This window comes from Rhamphochromis longiceps, linkage group LG16, assembly GCF_057381845.1.
Source record: "Rhamphochromis longiceps isolate RC_006_pf linkage group LG16, R_longiceps_female_GT1.1, whole genome shotgun sequence".
Taxonomy (NCBI): domain Eukaryota; kingdom Metazoa; phylum Chordata; class Actinopteri; order Cichliformes; family Cichlidae; genus Rhamphochromis; species Rhamphochromis longiceps.
This window is the reverse complement of record NC_140572.1, coordinates 21,032,916-21,057,578: the sequence shown is the minus strand read 5'-3', so window position 1 is coordinate 21,057,578 and position 24,663 is coordinate 21,032,916. Positions and strand designations below refer to the sequence as shown.

General features: G+C 45.3%; 2 protein-coding genes across 4 annotated transcripts in view; one reads left to right on the top strand and one right to left on the bottom strand.

Annotated features, from left to right (window-relative positions):
* Positions 1-764: 764 nt before the first annotated feature.
* The window catches only part of LOC146651039 (vang-like protein 1), a 29,847-nt gene continuing 5,948 nt past the window's right edge, over positions 765-24,663 (top strand). The window contains exons 1-7 of the mRNA XM_085383768.1: positions 765-924; positions 6,441-6,690; positions 7,721-7,892; positions 14,095-14,523; positions 14,906-15,081; positions 16,368-16,501; positions 23,957-24,107. Of these exons, the coding sequence (XP_085239894.1) occupies positions 6,620-6,690; positions 7,721-7,892; positions 14,095-14,523; positions 14,906-15,081; positions 16,368-16,501; positions 23,957-24,107 (1,133 nt within the window). The 5' untranslated portion in view covers positions 765-924; positions 6,441-6,619. The remainder of the gene's footprint in view (positions 925-6,440; positions 6,691-7,720; positions 7,893-14,094; positions 14,524-14,905; positions 15,082-16,367; positions 16,502-23,956; positions 24,108-24,663) is intronic.
* Positions 14,943-22,552, bottom strand: LOC146651040 (uncharacterized). 3 transcript variants are annotated; one of them, XM_085383773.1, is made up of 2 exons: positions 21,435-22,552; positions 14,943-15,060 (listed from the first exon to the last, which is right to left on the bottom strand). In XM_085383773.1, the coding sequence occupies exons 1-2, from the start codon at positions 22,458-22,460 to the stop codon at positions 15,058-15,060; spliced, it is 1,029 nt and encodes a 342-aa protein (XP_085239899.1). In that variant the 5' UTR covers positions 22,461-22,552; the 3' UTR covers positions 14,943-15,057. The 3 variants fall into 3 exon arrangements, with proteins under 3 accessions (XP_085239899.1, XP_085239898.1, XP_085239897.1); XM_085383772.1 differs by lacking the exon at positions 14,943-15,060 and adding an exon at positions 16,512-18,100; XM_085383771.1 differs by lacking the exon at positions 14,943-15,060 and adding an exon at positions 18,109-18,646.

Here is a 24,663-nt window from a genome sequence, read left to right as displayed (position 1 = left end):
AATCAGGTGCAGGTGTTAAGCCCCTATTAACCCTACCTTTAAGCCTTCTTTCTTCTATAATTAATATCATGTGTTAAGCTGATGTGTTGCAAAAGCAAGTCCATACAAGTTAATTAAAGATAAGGACAAAGTATGAGATGAATTAACAAAGGTCTCACCATGATCATAGTTAAACAGATCCAACCCTTATCTTCAGAGTAATGGCCATCCTTACGGGTTGCTCATCATAGGTAAAATAACTGAAATGGTTCTGGGTGGATATTTCTGGATATTTCTTTAATTCTGTTATGCTATTAAAGACACCCTTAACAGACAGAAAATGTAGTCCTATTCTTAGTAATCTGTCAGTTTCCCCATCAAAATCTTCAGTCTTCAATTTACAACGTTTTCACAGAGACGTGTAGTATAAAAAAGTGCATACACTATACTATATACTGTGTTCAGTTGCACAGCGAAACATGACTGGCTTCAAACGCATCTATCAATAATGACAAAATAATAATAATTGCTATTTTAGTCTACAGGTTAGATATAGGATCGTTTGGGCGGGGCTTAATCTTTTCATTTTCTAATTAGAGAAGTTCCACGTGAGCTTCTTCGTGAAAAAAATGTCAAGTTAAGTAGCAAATCACATTTAGACATCAGTTACACTCACTGACGGCCCTGACCCTTCTACAGTAGTCGTAAAGGACGACCTCTTGCGGGCCAGAGCGGAAAATACTCATTGTAACGCGCTGTAAAAGCGTGCTGTACACCCATGCTGCCTCCCTTTCTGGTCCTGCGAACCACAATGGCCAGGATCCTGTGAGCTGCCTCTCCGTGCAGACGCGCCTCACAGCAGCAGGAACAGCTGCAGCTCCTCGGCGGCAGATTCGCTGACACCGACACGCAGGTGAAGGAATATGAAACGCTTCTGAGATAAAGGTAGGTAGACGAATCCACGGATGTTCATCACACCGGGTATTGGCTGCCCTTGCCAAAAAAAAATCCTGAGATACACCAGCACGCAGGAATCACTGATGAAGTTCAATGCTGCCGTCGTGGGAAAATGGTTTCCTTTTCGCCAGACAGATGCAGCCACATAACCCGAATTTATCTGGAGCTCATGACTTTCCTTTTTCTATTACATTAGTATCGCTTTTTATGTAAGCATATTATTTGAGCCGATCATCCAGATTGCATGGTTTATTTGAAGTGATTTAGTCTTGTGTGGTTAATGGGGTTCAGGGCGAGACTGAAAGGAGATCTGCTGTAACAGAAGCTGCAGCTGTGTAATAGAGAAGTGGCTCCCCTTGTTCTGTGCGACCTAGTAGCCTTTATATTAAAAGCGGGGTTGGAGATGTCTCCATCAGCAGCAGCAGCTGTCTGGAGAGCACACAGCTGGATGAGGTGTTAACTGTGACTGGAGCAGTTTCACGTGTCTTCTCTCTCTGTCGGTCAGAGTCATGATGCTGCAGTGAAGCCGTGTAGCACCTACAGTTATTTATTATTGAGCAGTGTTGATGGGTCCTGTGCAGAGAGCTTGAGGACACTGCCAGCCTGGGAACCCTCCCTGAATAGATGAGTCAACCCATGGAAGCTATCAGTTCTTCCCATGCATGATCAAAAGTGATGTTGGCAAGGCTTTGGCCTTTGTTCTCCTTTAAATGTGCCCGACAGGGCAGTGTGTCAGAAGTGCAACGAGAACTGGAGCTACCTTTAGGCTAAAGAGAGGTAATGGAGGAGCATGGGGTAGTGCGCAATATATTACAGTATAGTTTACAGTTGTGCATTTGGAGACATAAAGGCCCTGCACTACATAAAGGTATCTCTTCAACAGCCCTCTCAGCCCGCACTACCCTCCTCTTCCTCCCTCTCTTCTTCTACTGTACTTCTCTTTAATTCCACATGAGCGGATCAGAGGGGACTAAAGTTTGCATTCCAGAGAACTGTGTCAGGTCTTAACTTTCTCCTTTTACAATGGGCAGCAGGGTGGGAGTAGCTATATCCAGTCACTGAAAGGTCACAGGTTTGCTTCTGCAAATACTTGTGGAAAAATACACAGGAACACACTCCTGATCACGTCAGATATCCTGGCAGTGAGGGGCACAAAATAAGAAGAAAAAAAAGGGGGTGTTTCTAAGGGAGTGTCATGACTTGCATATTTGACTCAGTTTTATGTGATTTTAGCCCAGTGGTAATGTAATATGTTAATGAGCAGCAGTTCCTCTGGGTTATCTGTAGTCCACGAACGGATTTAAGATATTAACCACTATATATTACACAGGCTCACACTCTGTCACCCTTTGTTTGATTTCAGAGAGGTTTCACACAGCCTAGTGGACTGTGTTATTCCTGTGCATGTATGGACTTGTTGTTTCTGCTGCCATTTTAAAAGAATGCATTTTAAAACAGTAATATAATATACACCTTGGTTGTTTCAGGTCCTAAAATGTGGCTTTTGGCTTGTTTTTATATGGCAGTAAATGAAATGTTTTTGGCATTTGCTCTCAATTCCGGCAAACCAGTGATCTGATATAACAGTGAATCAATAATGAAATGGGTTTAGCTTATACTAAGCTAAGATGAGGCTCTAATATACCTACTGTGTGTTAGGTATTGATCCATAAGTGAGCCAACATTGATATCGACCCATATGTCTTCATACAAGTAAATTAGATGACATTTACCCATGCCGGTGGCCAATATTTATCTGTAGTGTCACATTAATTTCGCAAAGATCTCGTGATGAATATCTGAAACACCTTAAAACATATGATTACCTTCCAAAAAACATATTTACATTGGCATTTAAATGTGCTTAAACTGCGGTTTTGAACATCTGTATTGATATCCATCCAGAAATCTACTATCCACTGTATATTTGAACAGTAGATGGGAGTTTTGTAGTTTGTTTGCCTTGAAGCTGCAAAACAGCTGATACAAGAAATTCATCAGATTACCAGCTGCTGTATCTGGAAGATTATGGCATAATGCTACCGGGGCAGGGTGCACAACAAGGAAGGAAGGCATGAAAGCTAATAGGTGTGAGGAGGGCACAGATGCCATGGTAACCAGGCCTCAGCATGTGCCCTGGTTGAGCTATGAGACTCATCTGTGCCATTTCATTTGCCAGCACTGCATTGGATACCTTAATGGAATCTCAATGCCACACCCCTCCTTCTCAGCTCAGTTTAGAGGGCAAATTACTATACAGTCAAAATCTCACGTTATACTTATAAGCTGAATCAGCAGTGGGAAAAATGCTACAGTGCATTTTACTTATCATACGTTGCAGCTTTTCCTCAACGAGCCCCATGCTTATTTGTTGCAAGACTAAAGTGTGCTTATGCCTTGTCTTTATAATAGGAGTAAAAAATTACTCAATAGGAGCATAAGAGCGGGTGTGCGTGCACCCCTGAGCCTGACCATTTGTAATTACAGTAGCTCCCACTGTGCATCAGCCTCGTTCCACTAAACAAACACCCTAACGAATGTTTGCTTTACATTAGTGTCAGTTTCTGCCTTGGTGAATCTCTTCTCGGTGCAGCCAACCAGAACGGTCTGCAGTGATGCAACTGTGTTTCACTGCAGAGTCAATTTTCCGCACAGGCTCCCTCTCGGAGGAGTACTGCATTTTTGGGACAGTCTCGGAGGAAGCTCAGACAGGCGCACGTCTCTAATGCGCGTTGTTATCCCCGCATGTTTCATTCATAGTTATCGTTGGCTTGTAACTGATAGTTTTTCTTACCCCGTGGCTGCGATTTTCCACATGGCCTGGTTCACTGTGCCTCTTCATGCTCGTCCTGTGGATGAGTGGCTTCTCAGTGGGATCCCTGTGCCCCACATACCACTGCCACACGCCCAGAGATCAGCACTCAGGGGGTTAATGGATTTTATTCAAATCACCAGGCGGGATTCGGTTAACCACACGAGTGACGGGTGTGATGGAAGGCTATTGTTTCCTCTTTATGCCCTCTCACTGTGCCTCACCCCAACATCACTCTCACATACGCACTTAAGTGCATCCACAAATTTAGGCCCAGCAGGGCAGATTGATTACTGCTGTTAGATGGAGCCTCCTGCCTCCAGTGTTGCCAAGGTAACACCGGACGCTCCGGATGTGGGTTGAAGATGAGACATATGACAATCCTGTTAAAAGTCAGGCTTGTGTTTAAAATTTGATACTGCACCACTGACTTTGATTCTGTGAGTAGCATGTTACAGTGTGTTCAAGTGCATTATTTATTGACGTTCTCTGTAAGTGCTGCTCTGCCTTGTTCAACATTATGTTCCCTCAGCATTCATCAGCCTCCACTGATGGAGTCACGCTCTGAGAAATTGCACTTTTTTGTCACTGGGGCATCATTTTGCATCAGGTTGGTTCATCCCAACTTAAACTGACACTTCATCCCAAAATCAAATTTACATAATAATCCTCTGGGCTGTGGTGTCATCAAGATTTATGGGAGCTGTGGATAAAATGTCCACTTGTTCTTGAATGAATTGAAACTGAGTAGCACTTGTTAAGCACTATCTCTTTCCAACTGCTCAAAATAATCCTAAAACTTTGCCACGAGTAGTTTTATGTAAGACAGACATTTCCACGGTTGATGTCTAAAGTAATAAAAGACACTACAGTCTTGCACTAGTTTCAACTGTTTCCTTATTCACAGGGGGTTAGCACAGCAGGTAGCTCCACATGTTTGCTTTGGCAGAGTTTTTGCACTGGATGCACTTCCCCACGCAGCCCCAAAAGGGTTCTCCCAGAATCAAACTAGGGATTTTTTTTATGTATTTAGGCAAACATGTAACCCACTACACTATGGAGCCAGTCTACAGCCCAAAGAACAACAATATAGATTGTATTTATCTGACAAAAGTAATTCTTTAGGTTGCAATATTAATCTTACAGACTTTATATGTACTGTATAACATTTTTAATGGAATAGGCAGCTGAAGGAAATAAAAACCATTTAAACCCTCTTAATGGAAATCTGCTGCACAGCAGTGTCTTCTCTTAACCCTTCAGAATACGATCTCTGGAGCATTCACATCCTAATATGCTGAATGGGCTGTTTTGGTGTTAGTATGCATCATTTGCTGTAGATATAACAAATGGCCTGTAAGTGATGGGAAGAATAGTCTCAGCTGGTAAATTGAGATGGTGATGGGGAAGTTGACTGGCAGGTGGTTGTCAGGACAACAGCTGGGAGACAGACAGGGTTGAGATTGAGGTCTAAATGAATGCTTGGTGAGAGATCGTCATGCATACATCACACATTTGTTTCACAGGAAGTGAGTCTGGCAGATTCAGCTCCTGTTAATAATGACAGGATGGAGAGAGTTCTCTTTTCCAAATCACTGGCTATCAAATAAAATGCAGTTATTATGAGATCAATTATAGTACAGATTAGAACTAAATGATCTACCTGAATGTGCTCTTTTTATGTGAATATGCAGGTTTTCTCTATATTGTACGTCTAAACTGTACGTTGACAAAGGGAATGTTTTATTTTAAAATACTTGGGTTTTGGGGGGTTTTAGCCTCTTCTATTACTGAAGGGTTTTTTTTTTTAAGAATGTAACTGAAAGAAAACCTAATCCTAATGAGTGTTAAGAGCTCATACAAGTGGGCATTTTTAACATTAACATGGGACATTAATTATTTTCTGTTTTGTTACCTGCACCTCTTAATGTATGTCTGTGCCATTCCATATTTTTTTATACAACCTTAATGTTTTTGTTTCTCCTGAGATGCATAATTATGTTTTTTGGGGGGTGGTTTACAAGCGAGACCAAGCCAAAAAGGCAGTATTTAGGCACAAGCTATAAAAACACGCATCCAAACAGAAATAAAATAAGACTTGTAAAAAGACAGAAAGACTGTGTAAAAGCTTCTTCATGAAACATGTTTTATATGTGGCATTTGAATGGCTGGATTTAAGTCAGAGTTTCCAAATAAAGTGCGTCTTGTAAATAATTCCAAGCAGAGGGTACAGAATGCACTTTTTCCAAGTTCAGGACAAACTTATAACGACTGCAGAGGAAAGGTTTTTGGTTTGGGGTTTTGGTTTTTGTTTTTTTGCATGTTTGCTTGTCTTTGAGACACATTAGAGAGATAGGAAAATATTGGGGGAGATAGTAGGGCGTGGCATGCTGTAAAAATTGAACCGGGACCGCTGCTGTTAAGGGGATGTTGTAACACATGTAGTGTGTGTGCTGAATATCAAGTTAGATTGGAATAAATATCCCAGGTTAATACATTAATCATAGATAATCTGAAGTATATACCCACAACACAGCAGAGCACAATGGCTAATATATTAATCTGTCTGCTTTGTAAATGTGTCGAATGATGAGAATCAGAGATGCAGAAGCTTTTCTTGCACATATCTAATGCTCTGTTTGTTTGATGTCTTGGTGCATCCTTCATACTGTGCTATTTATCTGTCCCTCAGGTCAATGTGGTCACTGAAGCCGCAATCAAAGATAGTTGTCATTCGTCGTGGATTTTTGAAGCCTGTCTCTATAGCAACCCATTTGTCCTCCTGAGCGCTGCTGCCAAGTTACCCTCTCTGCCACACGGCAAGTCTCTCCTCATCCCCCTGTCCAATCACCGTCTCTGAACTGCGTCGGTATGGACACGGAGTCGACCCACTCTGGCTACTCCTATCACTCCAGTCGCTCCGGGAGATCAAACCGGCATGGGTATGTTTCCTGTCTGTCGTCAGCCTTTCCATCTGACTGTCTACTTCTCTGCTGTATCTGTCTAACCGGCACTCCCATGACAGGAATTTGTTTCTTCCAGCTCACATGCTGTATCCCACTCCCTGGCTACTGGAATGCCTTCAGTGAACATTTTGTAGCTTTGTTTGTCTTCCGTTTGAGTGGGCCACATGTTGGTTGTGAAATAATGAGGCGAGAAACTGCAGAGAGAGAACAAGCGAGAGATTGAGACAGACAGAGCTTGTGGATTAGGGTCGTCACAGCTGAGCGGTTCTAACCTATTTCAGTGATTGAGTCTGTGTGCTCTGCAAACGAGAGAATCATTTGTTTATCTCCCCCCTCATTCCTGATGCCTATAATTGTCTGCTGGAGTATTAATGCACTTCACTGTTTACGAGCTTTCATTAATGAGAAACCGTCAAATTATTTTCTTGATTTTTGATTAATAAAGAATTAACAAGTTATTTTATAAAATGTCAGGAGCTGATAAAAAACGCTGCTCACAAGGTCCAGAAGCCAAAGATTGTCCAATAAGGAGTCCAAACCTCACAAATATTAAGAACAATTATTAAGTAAGAAGCACATTTTCACATTTTAGAAACTAGAATTTTTGTCTTCTTGGACTCACCTTAAACAAATAATCATCAAGAATAAACTATAAAACATTTTGGCTCATTATTTTTATTGATATAAATTAATGAGCTTATTGTCTCAGCTCTTATTTTGTGTGTATATTGATGATATGGTACTTATCCCAAGCTGAATCATTTTAATGAATGGAAAATAGGGACCCGAAATGGTTGTTTAATTTACATTTCTGTTAAAGAAATTATATAGACATGTATAGTGATCATTATTTTAATTTTAATTAGTATTCATTTCCATTTTAATTAGTAAAGAATAATCATTGAATAACGATATGTTAGGCTCCAGTTTCAGTCTTATATATCGGTACATTTTTCCTGTTGTATTATCCCAGTGGTCACCATGTGTGCTTGTTCTCACTTTCCAGAGATCGAAGCCGTGAGCGACACAAAGCCAGCAGCAGTAAAGACAGCAGCCGCTCGGAGAGATCTGTGGTCATCAATCCCCCCGACACCCCTTCCCAAGACTCCCCAGTTCATAACGGAGAACCGCTGCCTGGAGAGCCCACACCTGCAGCAGAACAAGGAGATGAGGCGCAGGTATTGGAGTAACTCTAAACTGAAAACTGACAGCAACAGTGAAACTGTGAAAGATGCACATTGTTTTGTAGGAAAGCACACTAAAACTGCAGCTAGTATCAGTTTCCTTCAGAAAAAGCAAGACCCATTAATCCATGCATGAACTTTGCGTCCCGACCTTATAAACTCGCCCTCGCACAGCTGGCTGACCGACACATGATAGGCTAACAATGGCGACAAGGGATCAGATAGGTCAGAGGATTAGCATCTCTCTTATAGGCCTGGCTGGATTTGTACAGACAGTGTTTCGTTACTGTGTCTGTGTGTGCGAGTGTGTGTGTGTGCCTACATACTGACTGTAATGCCTAATGGCTTTGAAATCAAGGCATAGTATAGCATCAAAAAGCTGATTTTGCTGCTACAAGCAAAATAGGTTTGTGTAGACACAAAATGATGCGATATGAGGCTTAAAATGCAGGGCAGATATTTAACTAAGGCTTCAAGGATTAAAGATTCATTAGAGTATAATACTGTGTGGATATTTAGGAGTTATTTCTTTCTTGCAGAAATTATTGGCTATTTTGGGAACATCTACTAGCCATTTTGTAGTGCTGTTCTAATTCTGAACTGTCCTCCACCACACAGAGTGCTTTAAAATCATCACAATGTACACTAGATCCATGCACTGAGACCATCATGCATTGCGGTCCCTCTGCTGCTACAACAGGAGTATTCAAACGATGAGTTAATGCGATTTTTTTCCATGCTGACAGTGCCTGGTGAGCGTAATACGCCTCAGGCATCTAAACCTTATGCGTCCTCCTGTCTCTGAGCAGCAGGATTTCAAAAAAATGACTATTAAAACATCTTCTGGAACTGCGTTTCAGACTGTATATTAGCAATATGGATATGTGAAATATTGCCCCAAAGCTATAACCAGATGTGGCTAATGCTGCTTTTAAAAGAATATATTAGTTTAATCCCTACATTGTGTTATTTACAATTAATATCACAAAATTTTAGGTTTCCCCATCCTGGCATTTTTTTAAGTGGCAGAAAAAAGCTTCCATATAGATGTGCATGGATTATAGATTTGTGTGTTTTATGTTAAAGTGAGTGAGAGATCTCAGTTACAGCTTCTACATATCTGTAAACAGCAATGTTATGTGGTACTGATTGGGATAATTAGGAATATCCCTAAACAGCATAAACAGCATTATATCCAACTGGTTTCTGAAATATATCAACAGCTTTCACCAAACAAGCACAATATGAACAAGACATAAATGAGGAGACTGATACCTGCCTCCTGTCTGCATGTAGATAGCAATTGGTTGGCTTGGCTTAGCAGAAAACAAGAGTGCTTTTATTAGCCAAGTGATAGCCTGGAGTGTGACCTCCTGTGGTCTTATCATCACTGTGAGATTGCAACTCCTTGTTTTACATTTAAGCTTTTCTAGAAGCTTCACATAGGAGAAAAATGTAAATATATATAAATATGTCTTTATGCTAAGCTAACTGCCACCTGAATAAAATTATTTTCCAAAATATTAGGGTTCCTTTAAATGCAGAGAATCGCACAAACTGTACTGAAAGATAAATAGAGCTTAAAGTAGAAGCAGAAACGAAGAAAATGAGAGAGATAAAGAAAGCACCTTCTTCCCTGAAGACGAGTTAAAGATATTGCTAGCCTGGGGCTGCCTTTACAGTGTCTTTGACCCACTTGAAATACATAGTAACCCAAAATGAGTGCATTTTTCATTGGCTTATTGTGCAACTTGCATGCTTAAAATAGCTGCAGAAAAGCATTGTATCAGTAGTGAAAGCTACCTTGACAAAATATACTTTCCTAATATTAGCAACATTTAATGTGACTGGAAAATAAACGTGCGTTCAACCTGACTTTCTGACCATGTTGGAGAAGTCTGACCTATTTTGCTATCTCTGCTCAGCATCCCCTTTTGGCTGGAAAGGCACATTCCACACTGGCATGTGATTGTCAGCTCCTAGCCTGCATCCATTGTTAGCAGTGTAAGGTAATCTGCTATTGTACTGCAGTACCCCTGCAGACGGTTGTGTCCGCACACCATACACCAGTGGCAGCACCAGCATTACCGCAAACACCGTCAACCACGGTGCACTCCAACCCATGCTTTTTAGAGCAGCTTTGTCAGATGGTGGAGCCGCATATTAACACTAACTAGTCTCCAGTGCAGAGGAAACATTCTCACAGACTGGGATTAGCATTAGCATCCGGCCAAACGCCACTTGGAGGAAAGCTGATATGAATAATCCTCCATGTTTACACGCATGCCTGTGACATAAGGATACGGTCTTGGAGCACAGTTTGTGTGTGTGTGTGTGTGTGTGTGTGTGTGTGTGTGTGTGTGTGTGTGTAAGAGTGAGTCACTGAGAATCTGTTACTGAGACTGGCCATGCTGCTTTGTTAGACACTGTGACTCTGTGCCAAGAGGGAGCAGTTTCAATTTCCTCACAGTGTTAGCTGTAGCAACACCATAGCGTATGGTAGTCTTGCTTTATAAACTTGTTTGTTTGCCCTTTTTCTAAAATACTCACCTACTCACAGCTACTACACCAGCAATGCATGTAATGTGAGGTAAAAACACAAAAGCTCCTTCTCCTAAAAGGAATGCAGTAAATTTAAGGAAACCTGGCAGGCGTTTGAAGCTTTTTTGTGTGTGTCTCACAAAGCCTATTTTAACCTTCACCCAAGCTAGTGCTGCTCAGCGATTAGGCTTTGTAGCTGGCAGACTGTTTTCTGTGTTGTGTGGCATAATCCATATTCACCCTCTGCCAGATAAAAAGACTAAAACACTGCCAAGGGAGCAGGCGGCAGTCATGCCCTTCCACTCTTGCTTTTATAACCTTCCTTGTGTCAGTCTCTCCTGGTTTCTTTCTCTTTCTGATCTGATTAGTTAGCATTAATCTTCTGCATGAATCCACTGAGACTTAATGATAGGTATTAGCAGTATATTAGCTCACTCAATAATGCTCCGTTTTCTCCCTCTAAATGACACATTAGCCTTAAAGCATTTGCAGTAGGATCCTTAGGACGAATGAAATGTTTCAGTCATGCATTTCGCATATAGAATATAAAATGTATATGCTTAAGTGGTTAGTGCACTAAGACACACTTGGCCAACACATTTTAATCTCTTACCCGCAACTGCACTTCAATGTCTAAATAAGTGGAAAATAAAACAGAGTAAATCTCTACAAATAAAAACAAAGCTGTGCCTCTTAGCCAACATCTGGTGAAGAGGAGGTGCCCAGACAGTCTGGTCTCTGTTTGTGATCTGTTTCCTCCTGTTCTCTGTGATCACAAAGGGTTCAAAGAAATTGTTTGGTATTTTGGGAAATAAGCTTTTCTTTTCTTGTTTTTGCAGAGAGCTGCATGAGAAGATCAGTCAAGCACCCAGTGTTGAAAAAGTACTGCACAAACCTCTTTTATGCTTACTTTTCCTCATTTGTTCTTTTCCTTTCAAAATGTTAACACAAGTTACTCTATATATTGCTTTTGATTGTAAATATTAAAGGTAGAGGCTGTTCACCAGAACACAAAACATGCATACAGCACAAGTATGAAAAATGACAAATTCTGAGCTAAGTCTTAATCCCATAAGCCCGTGATTAGCCACCCTTGATTCCATTAAAATTGTCATCTTTTGTACAACCAAGCATTTCTCAAGTGTGCCAGAAGAGGTTTATTTTGAAACTTTCAGAATTATGACTGAAAGACTAACATTCTTGGGTTTATAAGAAAAACACCAGATTAGTGAGATTAGAGAACAACAATGAGAGAAAATTGGACACTAGCTAAGTGACTACTCAGCATCTGTGTTCAAACAGGAAGATGTTGTTTCTGTGTTCCTAATTGTTCATTTGTCACAGTGGAACGCGGAATGACATTGATTGTTCACAGATGCAGGTTGGTGAGTGGGGGGTTGGCTTGAGAAAGAAACTAAGGGGGAAAAAAGAAGACGTGTGGGCTGAATACAAATGAGATCTGGCACTAAATGAAGCTGATGTTACACCTACGGTGCACAGCTGACCTCTTGTTTCTCACATTAGTCTGGCAAACACACACTCAGGACGCCAGCCCAACCTCTCCTCTCTCTGCTCATAACCTGCTGCCATCCCTCTGCGGCATTGCCCCCCTCTTCTCTGATCATGCTCATTCATCTTCTGGCTCCCGTTGGCATCCTCCTCCACCTCCTCCTCCTCCTCCAGCAAGGCTAAGCTAATTGGCTGTGAGCTGTGCTGGAGAAGCAAAATTCATATTTATATTACAATTTGTAAAATATGCAAAGTAAGTCAGATTTCCAGCGGGGTTCACTTAGGCTTCTTTTAACTTTAATAGACTGGAAAGGATCTTGCATATAGTTGGAATCACAAGCTCTAGACAGGTGAAGAGTATATGACAACGAGCTGTGCTGCTAACAGCAGCTCCATGAGGCTCATGTGGCTTCAGTGTGGATCTAAGCACTGTTTGATGGTGCTTAGGTGGATGTGTGCGCACACGTGTGTGAAGCCAGGGTGGCTTATCTGTTCAGCCTGTCAATTTTCCAGCCGTCATCCCTCTCGCTGCAGCTGCTGCTCCTTTGATTGGTTGTCGGGAGGTACAATGCAGTGACACTCTGGAGCACAATGAATGGCTAATTACATGAATTAATGGCAGGCAAACAAAAATAAATGTCTCTTTAGAGTAGACTTGTCACTAATTTATTCTCTTTGTGTCTCTTTGTCGGAAATATTTATGCTCAAAATGACCACGGTAGTTAAGAAGAAGAAAAAAACAGACTAATTTGTGATGATGGGCATGGAAAGCTTTGGCTTATGCTGTGTGTGTGCGCTTTTGCTTGCATGCACATCCTGTCATCCTTTATTACTTCAAACAGAATTTAAAAGGCTTGCCATTATATTGACTTGCTCAAAAAGAAAAAAAATTAAGGATGTGCTGCATTCATGGTGCATAGACTCTGTGGGGCCTTTGTGGGCCAAGAAAGGAGTCAGTGAGAAAATGGAAGCACTGTCTGTCTGATTCACATTCATCATTTGACTCTGCTTTGTCAACTTATGTTATTTTATGGGCCCAGGTTTTGACATATTAGTCTCATACATTTGTTTGGTGTCCAAAGCATTAAACAAAATCCATTTTAAAGATCTACTCAGTGGATAAACAGTGAACCAAATGATTGTGTGAATCTTATGAAATAGTAAACCCACATATACCCAAATCTGTTTTCCCCCTTTGGCCCTCCACAGCATTTTTAGTGTCTTTCAGCTCATTTCTGCTCTATCAATGGAAGGATCCATCAAACATTTTGATGTTGGATGATATGCAATATTTTGTTGTTTGAACAAATATTGAAGACACCCCATTATTATGGTTGAAAAAAAAGAGTGAATGTGGTGGCAGTGTCTGCTTGATGTCCTTTGTGTACATTAGTTGTGGACATGAGAGTGATGCATCCTTTTATCACTGACAAAACAAACAAGAACATTAGTTGTACTAGTCTGTGTACCTGATGTCTCAGCTAACTGTCAATCAAAAGTTGGTGTAATAACAAACAAAGACGCGTGCGCTTACAATATTATAAATATTTCTTAGGTCAGTAAAAGAGGGACTGACAGTCTGACAGTTTCACAATGTTGCTGTTTTACTAGTGTTTGCTGGGATGTTGTTTATGAAGCTGATGAACCCAGTGTATCTACCTAGCACCACAAACAAATCAATTCATACAGCTTGGACATATTTTTGGGGAGTTTTGCTTCTGTACCACCACCACCACACTGGATTTTAAGTCAAATCATCAAGATGTGTTCAAAGTGCAGACTTTTAGTTGTAAATTTAGGGGTTTAACAAAAGTATTGTTTAGTAGTTTTAGCCATTGTTATGCATATATACATAATTTTTACTTTTGAACCTCTGACAGTGGTGGACTATGAGTGAAAATGGCTGTAACTCTTTTTGTTAAACCCCTTAAATTAAAAAAGAAGGCCTGAAATTTATCATATCTTTAATTAAAATTCCAGTTTTGGTGTATAGAGGCAAACTTCCCAAGACTTTTGCAGTCTTTTAATAAATGACCTGAAATAGGTAAATACTTTAATTGACAGCATACACAATACAGCAGACCCAAATGTACATCTGTGGCATGAAACCCAGATTTCCTTCATGTATTCCTTTACATCCTTTCAGGATGATAACTGGGGAGAAACCACCACCGCTGTCACAGGAACGTCAGAGCTCAGTGTTTCCCAGGAGGAGGTGGTAGGCCTGGGGAAAGGAATACAAGACCGGACCCAAGGCTTTCGCCGTTACCTTCCCTTGGCTGTGGGCTCATGCGTGGGGCTGCTGGTGCTCGCCACGCCCTTGGTGTTCCTGCTTCTACCAGCAGTAATGTGGCCCGACAGACTGCAGGTCTGTGGTGCAGCCTGCGAGGGGCTCTTCCTCTCCATTTCCTTCAAGCTCCTCATCCTCCTGGTAGCTGTTTGGGCCTTGTTTCTGCGACCCAACCGGGCCTGCCTGCCAAGAGTGTGTGTGTATCGTGCCTTCCTCATCACACTCACACTCCTGCTCACTATGTCTTATTGGCTCTTCTATGGGGTCCGGATCCTTGATGCTCAGGTGGGTTTGAGATGTATTTCATTTATTTATGTATTTATTTATGTATTTTCTTAATTTTGCACATTAAGCAGTGAACTTTTTTTTCATCAGTCAATCTTTTTAGATCATTTAACAAATAGTTAACATGAAAATACACAATTTTTTTCCGAGTTTATTTCCTTTATTGCTTTAATGGTGTTAAATGGCTCTTAGATAAAGGTTGATTGATTCGGTTTTTGGGACATATTGTTTTTGTTTTTTATGGTATGTTGTTTGCATGTAGCCGAGTATTAGTTCAATCTAATTCATTTAGTCTTAAATAAAGCTGTAATTTGTTTTGTTTTTTAAGCTTTTATCTAATGAGAATGAAAGTTTCATTAAGCCCATGGTGTGGTCCAAGCAGGATGAGGATTACCACGGCATCGTCCAGTTTGCTGTGTCCCTCGTGGACTCCCAGCTGTTTGTTCACTACCTGGCAGTCGTACTTCTGGAACTCCGCCAACTCCAGCCCTGCTACAGCGTGTGTGTCATCCGCTCCACAGATGGAGAGACTCGTCACTACAACATAGGACAGCTCAGGTGAGCACGCTGCAGTTGCACCATATTAGCTTTGTGTGTCTTTCCTAAAGCAAACACAAGGCTGACCGACATAGATAAGTTTCACACTTTCGCATGCGGATATAACCTTTCTGTACTGTGCACAGTAAGTACACAACGGTGCTCAGCCACACTCTCCTTGTTGATGTATTTGTGTAATTGGAAGCTTATGGCCACAGGGAAGACAGGCACAGGCAGTAATTGAGTTACTCTACGGTGACCTCGGCTAGTGTGCTATTCTAGGAGTTCGGAAAGGAGAGATGAGAAAAAGCGACTCGTCATATGACTGTCTTTGTTTCTTCTTTGGACAAGTTTATTACTATGACAAGACTAGGAGACATTACTATTTATGCTTGTGTAATGAGGCTAACAGTTTAATGGGTTAATAATGGGCGTTCTTCCAATTCCTAATTTGTGGAATGGTAAACAAGAGGTTAGGACCTGCGGAGGAGAAAGAAAAGGATTCATACTACATTAACTGTTTCCAGTAGTTTATATGGCTTACTTGGTTGTGGTGGCTTACATGGTGACACTGTAAATGGCTTCATGTCAGGTCAGTTGAGTCTTCATTGGTTGAAGAGGACAAATGTGAAAATTGAATTGTCGATGACTCAATTCTCAGCAGCTCACGTGGTACAGTGCTGCAGCTTGTATAAGGGCTGAGTCCCTCTTAACTCTTTACCCCCCACTTGGATGCCTACTAGCAGTAAGCCTTTTTTTCTCTTTGCTGAACTGAGTGAACTGAGAGCTACTGAAACCTGTTCTGACAGTCGAACCACGTCTTTTTTTACATATATTGAGGTGTCTTTAACTTTACAAGAGAGGTCGCTAAATGTCTTTATGGGGGGAAAGAATTAAAATCTTTCTCTGTCAAATAAAGTCAAAATAAAATCTTTAAAATAAGAAGCCAGGGATGAGGGATTATAAAGTAGTGAGCTCACCAGACCTCAGTAGCCTGCTCATCTTTTGTCAGATGCTTGCACTGAGGCATAAAACAACAGATTCTCCCACTGAACTGTCGGCGATTGAGGTGCATCGTTGGTAATGTAGATGCAAAAGTTTGGCCATTAAGAGGATTTTTATTAAATAAAATAGATCACATCTGTGCTAATGTTTGTTCTCAAATTGTTTAATTGAATTTCTAAATGACGGCATTATCTTGTAATTCAATCACTGTTTAGTGGGCTGTTCGTTCACCAGATTCAGGGGGATTTTATACTGTCTTGTACTGTTTTTAAGTTTTCTCTTTTCTCTCTTGCCTCACACAGCATTCAAAGGGCCGCTCTGTCCATTTTGGAGTATTACTACAGAGATTTTCCACTCCATAACCCGGCCCTTCTCTCTGCTTCTAAACACCGAGCTGCCAAACACCTGGCTGGGTTAAAGGTCTACAATGTAGACGGTTAGTTGCCTCATATGTCCCAATTATTTATTTTTTTCCTGTACTACACTTCTCAAATAAATTAATGGAACACTCTGGAAATACATCAGATCTCAATGGGGGGGGAAGCTATACTGACATGGACTGGGTAATGTGTTAGGAAATAAAAGATAACACATCGTTTGATGAAAATGAAAATGCTCAACCTACAGAAGGCTGAATTCTATGTCACCCCAGAATAAAAGTTTCAAAGAAAAGCATGCTGCAGGCTAGTCCTTTTGCCAAAATGACATTGCAGAATGGAACTCAGTAGTTTGTTTGTCCCCTGCATGCCTGATAACACTGGGGCATGTTCCTAATGAGAGGAAAGAGATGATGTCCTGGGCATTTCCTCCCAGATCTGGACCATAGCATCACTGAGCTCTTGGACAGTGAGGTGCAACCTGGTGATGTTTGATGGACTGAAATATGATGTCACAGAGGTGCTCTATTGTGTCCTTTAGGTCAGGGTAGCATGGGGGCCAGTCAACGGTATAAATTTCTTCATTGTCCAGGAAATGCCCGCATACTCTTGGCACATGGGGCTTGACATTGTAGTGCTCCAGGAGGAATCCAGCAACCACTGCACCAGCACAGGGTTTGACAGTGGGTCCGAGGATTTCACTGGTAGCAGTCATGGCCCATTGCCTAGCCTGTAAGATACGTTTTTTATGTTGGAGAGCTTATTGAACCATCAAATAATAATTACATTTTAATTTCCATATATGAATTTTCATTTGTGTCATATTTGCTACATCTGGCTGTTTTTTAAAATTGCTTAAAAATATATTGGGTTTTTCACGTAGAAACATCGGGTCCTCAGGATACCCTTCTGAAGTCTGTTTCTGATTGGTCAGACACATTGTTTGGACATTTTCACACCATACCCTGCTGGAGATCATTTTGCAGCTCTGGCAGTGTTCATCCTGTTCCTTCTTAAAAAGAGGAGAAGAAATTAACAACAGGTGCACCTGTTATTAATTTCATTAACACCAAAGCAGCTCAAACTGATTAACAACCCGCCCTGCTAATCAACTAGACTTGATGCTACACTCGCATAAAAAGTGTTCCTTTAATTTATTTGTGCACCGCATGTAATATTTCTGCTGATGTCCCTTAGTTTATACCGTTACTTTCCCTTGTTTTAACTGTCTTCTCCTCGTTCTGCTTGCTGTGATACTCTGGTTTCAATGAGCAGCTTTGAAAAACAAACTGAGAACATACCGTTTTGACAGTAAATACAGATAAAAGCCCTCACCATCACAGGGAGACACTAATTTCACGCTTCAGTCGTGAAGCGTCACTCTGAAGCGTCCCTCTCTGACATAATGCATATATTGAATTTGCAGGGGAAAAAAGCACTCTTCTAAATGCTACAATTTTCTTGATATATTACTTTCTTGCACACATCCTGTAATGCCACTGTGGAATACACCAGGCACAGACACACGCACACACAGGTAGGTACAGCCAACTTCCACATTTATTCACGTGTTGTTGTTTTGACAGCTGACTCAGTCACACAGTCTGACAGCTCACGAGCCCAGCTGATCTCTTCCCTGGCCGCTCCTCCTCGTCTCACTATAAACACAGCGGAGGGAGACCATCATCAGTCCATAAACAACATCAGCTGTTCTTACCGGCCTCGCAGCGCCGCCCTGATGAGCCTTCCGCTCCACTCCTCCCCTGCAGCTGCGCCCGGGGCCACGCCTCCGCCACACACCCCCACCGCCCGTTCGAGGCCGGGGAGCCGTCCGGCCGAGCCAACTCCCCCCCCCCGCGAGCGAGAGAGGAAATCGGCCACTGCCATCTGCGCCCCCGGCCTATGGATCACCTTGAACTTAAAGGGCTGCAACGCCAGATACCACCGGGTGATCCGGGCGTTGGCATCCTTCATGCGGTGGAGCCACTGCAGCGGGGCGTGGTCCGAACAGAGGGTGAATGAGCGTCCCAGGAGGTAATAGCGCAGGGAGCCGACCGCCCACCGGATGGCCAGGCACTCCTTCTCCACGGTGCTGTACCGGCGCTCGCGCTCTGCTAGCTTCCGGCTGATGTATAGGACAGGGCGGTCGGCCCCCTTACCTGCTGGGACAAAACGGCTCCCAGCCCTCTGTCCGAGGCGTCAGTCTGCAGAACAAAAGGGAGGGAAAAGTTAGGAGTGTGAAGCAGCGGCTCCCCACAGAGAGCCTTTTTCACCTGCACAAACGCCGCCTGGCACGGCCCCGTCCACTGGACCAGATCCGGGGCACCCTTTCGAGTGAGATCGGTCAGGGGGCTGGTTAGCTGCGCAAACCCCGGCACAAAGCGACGATAGTAACCCGCCAACCCCAAGAACCGTCTCACCTCCTTTTTCGTCCTGGGGCGCGGGCAGGATGCGATAGCCGCCGTCTTCTCCACCTGTGGACGCACCTGCCCGCCCCCCAGGTGGTACCCCAGATACTGCACCTCCCTCCGTCCAACCGCGCACTTCTTCGGATTGGCCGAGAGCCCCGCCCCCCTCAGGGACTCCAGGACCGCGGCCACCCGCAGCACATGCTCCGCCCAGGTGTCGCTGTGGATGATCACGTCATCCAGGTAGGCGGCAGCATACGCTGCGTGCGGACGCAGTACCCGGTCCATGAGACGCTGGAAAGTGGCCGGGGCCCCGAACAGGCCAAACGGAAGTGTCACGAACTGGTACAAACCGTACGGAGTGGAGAAGGCCGTTTTCTCCCTGGCCTCGGCAGACAAGGGAATCTGCCAATAGCCCTTGGTTAAGTCCAGTGTCGTGAAAAAGCGGGCCGTGCCTAACCGGTCCAGGAGCTCGTCGACCCGAGGCATGGGGTAGGCATCAAAGCGTGACACTTCGTTCACCCTGCGATAGTCGACACAGAACCGTATAGACCCATCCTTCTTCGCCACCAGAACGATGGGGCTACACCAGGCGCTGTGCGACTCTTCTATTACTCCCATCCTCAGCATTTCCGCCAATTCCCTCTGCACGATTTTTCGCTTGTGCTCCGGGAGCCTGTAGGGCCGTGAACGCACCGTCACGCCAGGCTGCGTCACGAAATGGTGCTCGATGAGGGACGTCCGGCCGGGCAGGGGGGAGAACACGTCCGCAAAACGCTGTTGCAACGCGACAACATCCGCTCTCTGGGCCTGTGTGAGATGGTCATCACAAGGGAGGGAGGCGGGAATGATAGAATTTGGCACCTCAGGCCCCAACTCATCTCTCTCCTTCACCAAGCTCACCAGAGAAGCGGTTTCAACCTCTCGCCACAGTTTGAGGAGATTGAGGTGATAAATCTGCGTGGCTCCTCCCCTGTCCGACCGAGCGACCTCATAGTCCACGTCCCCGACTCGCCGTGTGACCACAAAGGGTCCTTGCCACTTGGCGAGCAACTTCGAGCTGGAAGTAGGGAGTAACACAAGCACTTTATCTCCCGGTGAAAATTGCCTGAGCCTAGCCCCTCTGTCATACAGGCGTTGCTGACGCTGCTGAGCCTGGAGCAAATTCTCCCGTGACAACCTCCCCAAAGTGTGGAGTTTTGCTCTCAGGTCCAACACGTACTGAATCTCATTTTTGGCGGGGCTCGGACCGTCCTCCCAGCTTTCTTTAATCAGGTCGAGCACCCCACGTGGCCTCCTGCCGAACAGCAGTTCAAAGGGAGAAAATCCCGTGGAGGCCTGGGGCACCTCCCGCACTGCGAATAACAGAGGGTCTAGCCAGTGATCCCTCGTTAATGAACTTCCGAATCATGGACTTTAAAGTCTTATTCAGCCGCTCCACCAGCCCGTCAGTCTGAGGGTGGTAGACGCTGGTCCGAATAGATTTAATGCCCAGTAATTCGTACAGTTCCCGCAGTGTACGAGACATAAACGACGTGCCCTGGTCAGTCAGTATCTCTTTCGGGATTCCGACTCGGGAGATGACCTGAAACAGTGCCTGCGCCACACTCTTTGCAGAGATGGTGCGCAGCGGAACTGCTTCCGGGTACCGCGTTGCGTAATCCACCAGGACTAACACAAAGCGGTAGCCGCGTGCACTCCGGTGAAACGGCCCGATGAGGTCCATGCCGATGCGCTCAAACGGGACCTCAATGAGGGGGAGAGGGCGCAGCGGCGCCTTCGGTATGGCCGGCTGGTTAACAAGTTGGCAGTCCGGGCAGGACGCGCACCAGCGGCGCACATCCGCTCGGATGCCCGGCCAATAAAATCGGGCCGTTATTCGCTCCAGAGTTTTCTCATAGCCCATATGCCCTGCCATGGGGTTATAGTGGGCCGCCTGGAAAAGCGTTTCCCGGCGGCCCTGCGGCACCAACAACTGGGTGTGTGTTTCCTCTGTCTGAGTGTCACGACTCACTCGATATAATCGGTCGTTTAATAAGACGAAACGCGGGTAGGTCTGCGCGGCCTCAGGGCGCACCACGTGACCATCAATAGCCATCACTTGGTCAAAGGCTGAGCGTAGGGTGCCGTCACGAGACTGCTCCAGTGGGAAATCACCCATGGGGGACACTTCCGGGGCCGGCGGGACGTCCCGTGAGGGACCCGCCGGCTCCTCCCCCCCGGAGTCAGGGTCGGACGACCCCGCGTCACCGCTGAACGCCGCGCACACGCTACACCCCGCTTCCGGTCGTGATCGCACCCCCGCGTACTGTCCCAGTAGCTGATGAAACCCCGGCCAATTGGTACCCAGAATCAGGGGGTGCGACAGGCGCGGGCTAACCGCCGCCGTTACTCTATGCGTTTTGCCCTTATACTTTAATAACAGCGGCACTATGGGATACCTGTGAACGTCACCATGCACACACCTCACCTCCACCCATTCTGCCTCCAGCAATGCCCCGGGGCGAACCAAGCTTTGGTGTACGAGGGTCTGCGTGCAGCCCGTGTCCACCAACGCCTGGCGTATACCCCCTCGAGTCCTTACCGGAATACTGTATGTCCCTCCTGGACCGGGGGAGGGTGCTGGGGCGCCAGCAACACGAAACACCTGCCCCACTTCCATAAGCGGACAATCCCTCCTCAGGTGCCCCGGCTGCCCGCACTTCCAACACTCCGGCCCCGGCGTCTGTGCTGCTCTCCGTGGCTCGGGGGCGGCTCCACTTGGCTCGGCTGCCCTGGACGGCACCAACGCCGCGAAAGGGTTAGTGGGGCTCAGCGCCGGCAGCCGCTCTGCCTGCCCTGGTGCCGGCACACGGCTCCTCGGGGCCGGCACCGGGGCCTGTTTGTTCGGCCTCCGTCCGGCGTCCCCGGGTTCCCCTGCTCCAGCGGCAAGGTGGTCCTCCGCCAGCGTCACCGCTACCTCCAAGCTTGCGGGCCGGTGGCACCGGACCCATCTCGCCGTCTCCGCTGGCAATCCCTCCGTGAACTGCTCCAGCACCACCTTGTCCACCAGCTTCGTCTCCCCCTCCGATGTTCCCGGTTGCAGCCAGCGTACCGCCGCGTCGCGCAGCTGCCGGGCCCAGGCGAATGGTCGGTCTGTTGTAGCCAGCCGACAGGCCCGGAACCGCCGGCGGTGGTCTTCGGCGGTGAGCCCTAGCCTGTCCACCACCGCCCGGCTCACGTCCGCGAAGCTGCTCCTCGACGCCAGAGGCAGACTCAGGGCCGCTGTTTGTGCCTTCCCGGACAGCAGGGGGAGCAGCCGCGGAGCCCACTCCTCCCGCGGCCATTGGCAAGCCTCCGCCGTGGCACGGAAGGTCTCCAAAAAAACCTGTGGGTCGTCCCCGTCCCCCATCCGGGGCACCGCCACCGACAGTGGCGAGGGCTTCGGCGTGGCAGCGGCCCCGACCAGCCGCTCCAGAACTTGCGTCTGCCGGTCCGTCTGCTCCCGCAGCGCGGCCAGGTGGGCACGCTGGTCGGCCGCCTGATCCCGGCTCATCGTCGCCATCTCCGCCAGCATCTGCGCCAAGAATTGCAGAGGCTGGGCGGGTGGCGCGGCCTGTGGGTCGGACATTTCCCCACCGGCACTTTCCTGGGTTTCGGCACCACTTGTGGAATACACCAGGCACAGACACACGCACACACAGGTAGGTACAGCCAACTTCCACATTTATTCACGTGTTGTTGTTTTGACAGCTGACTCAGTCACACAGTCTGACAGCTCACGAGCCCAGCTGATCTCTTCCCTGGCCGCTCCTCCTCGTCTCACTATAAACACAGCGGAGGGAGACCATCATCAGTCCATAAACAACATCAGCTGTTCTTACCGGCCTCGCAGCGTCGCCCTGATGAGCCTTCCGCTCCACTCCTCCCCTGCAGCTGCGCCCGGGGCCACGCCTCCGCCACAGCCACATATCACACTCTTTCCTGGAGTTAAAAGGGTCTTCCACTCAACACCTATTAATCTCCCACTGGCTGCGCAGCGCTGGATTTGTTGATGTATAAAGCAGGGAAGCAATGTTGGATACCGTGTCCTCACAGTGCTTTTCATCCACCCCACCCCCTCTCCTATCAAAGTGCAATGGAAGGGTCTCTAGGCGGCCGTGGAATTCCAAGCCTTAAATAATTCATCAGTGTAACGCTCATTTCTCAAATACTCCCACATCTCTCCTTCCTCCTGCTCACACTGTCTCCAGCTCGTTCTTTCCCCTTTCTTTTCCGTCGTCAACTCCCACACATCTCCCTCACGCTATACCAGTCAGTCACTCTTCTCATTGTACAAACAGTACAAATATGTAGGGCAGGATGTATAAGGATGTTTACTCTTATTTTCATTGGAAAGTGTCTACATTTGCTCCACAGTACTCGCACTGGGAGGATTTTTCATCCATATTTCATCACTAAATTCAGTTTCTCTTTCTCACCTGCATGCACAAGCGTAAACATACGCCCATGCAGATCAGATTAATAATTTATATCCTTGTCTGACCTGCAGCATTTACCATCTATAACCACCCCCAGATTTAGTGATCTTCATGAATATGGACCAGATCTTACTCCGCCTCAGTGACACCACAGGATCTCTAATATACTGCTATATAAGCCCCATTAGTTTTATGGGTTTGCCACACAAACCAGTAAATTCACACATGGTCTTTGATGTGTAAAATAATGAATATTTAATCCAGACCCCCAATAAAAAGGTTTCTGCATCACAGAGTGTGTGTAGAAATGTAGATGCTTCCAGTGGAAATTGCCTCTTTTCTCAGTGCTAAAATTAAGAATGTTTTGTGATTCAGACTGGCGACACTACCCAGATAACTATCAAACCTTTCTCACAGTTAAGTGGAGGATAAAATGGGAATAATACTGGCTGGGAAGGTTGATTTACAGCTGTTTTACACCACTAATAATAAGATCTGAATTTGTCCTTCAATATGAGTTTTCCCTCAATCATTCAGATTGAGATACTGTCCATTAATCACTGGTGGGGGACTGGCCCGTTAAAGACTGCCCTCCCAGGTCAGGCTGATTTAACCAATTTACTACTGTCCTTTCTTTCTGATACAGCCCCAGGGAATGCAGCAGGGGCTCAGCCAAGTAATGGAAATCAGTCACGGGCTATGGTTACAGCTGCCGGCAAACGTAAAGACAGCGCCCACAATGAGCTGTACTACGAGGAAGCCGACTATGAAAGAAGAGTCCGTAAACGTAGAGCCAGGTGAGTCATGGGAGCAAAGTGTCACACTGTTACAGTGGCTTAATAATTCTGCATTAAATCTGTACCACAGTTATTCTGTAACTTACGCTGTAGCCACATATCCACATCCCTAGAAATGCAACCACAGCACATGTTAATGCCAGCCCATTACAAACTTTAATGGCCCGTTTACCTCTATGTGTTTCTGGCTACTTCTTCTTGGGAAGAAAATAAATCAACTTGAAGAGAAAAACCCTACCGCCAACTCCTGTTTTGGAAGCGACAGAGGCACAACAGGACTGTTATAAATCTAGTGCTAGCCACTTGCACATGGTTTGTCGTAGGTTCCACATAGATTCTGCACAGAAGTAGAAATCAAACTTGGGAAGCTGCACATACTGGGATGGCTGGTGCATGCACATGTGTAGTTAAAAAAAAACTGTCAAGAGGACTAGGCTTGTGAGAAAGCCTATGCACGTTATTATGTAAACTTGATGACTAAAAAACTGCATGGAAAGTCCTCCACAGTACGTTTAAATACCTTTACTTTAACAGATATATACGTCTGCAGTTTCGT

Bases quoted from the DNA above. Each gene is read 5' to 3' on its own strand.
- LOC146651040 (XM_085383771.1), bottom strand. From the start codon at position 22,460: ATGTCCGACCCACAGGCCGCGCCACCCGCCCAGCCTCTGCAATTCTTG. The intron at 18,647-21,434 runs GTAAGGACTCGA...TTTGTTCTGCAG, and splicing joins GAGGGACATACAGTATTCCG to ACTGACGCCTCGGACAGAGG.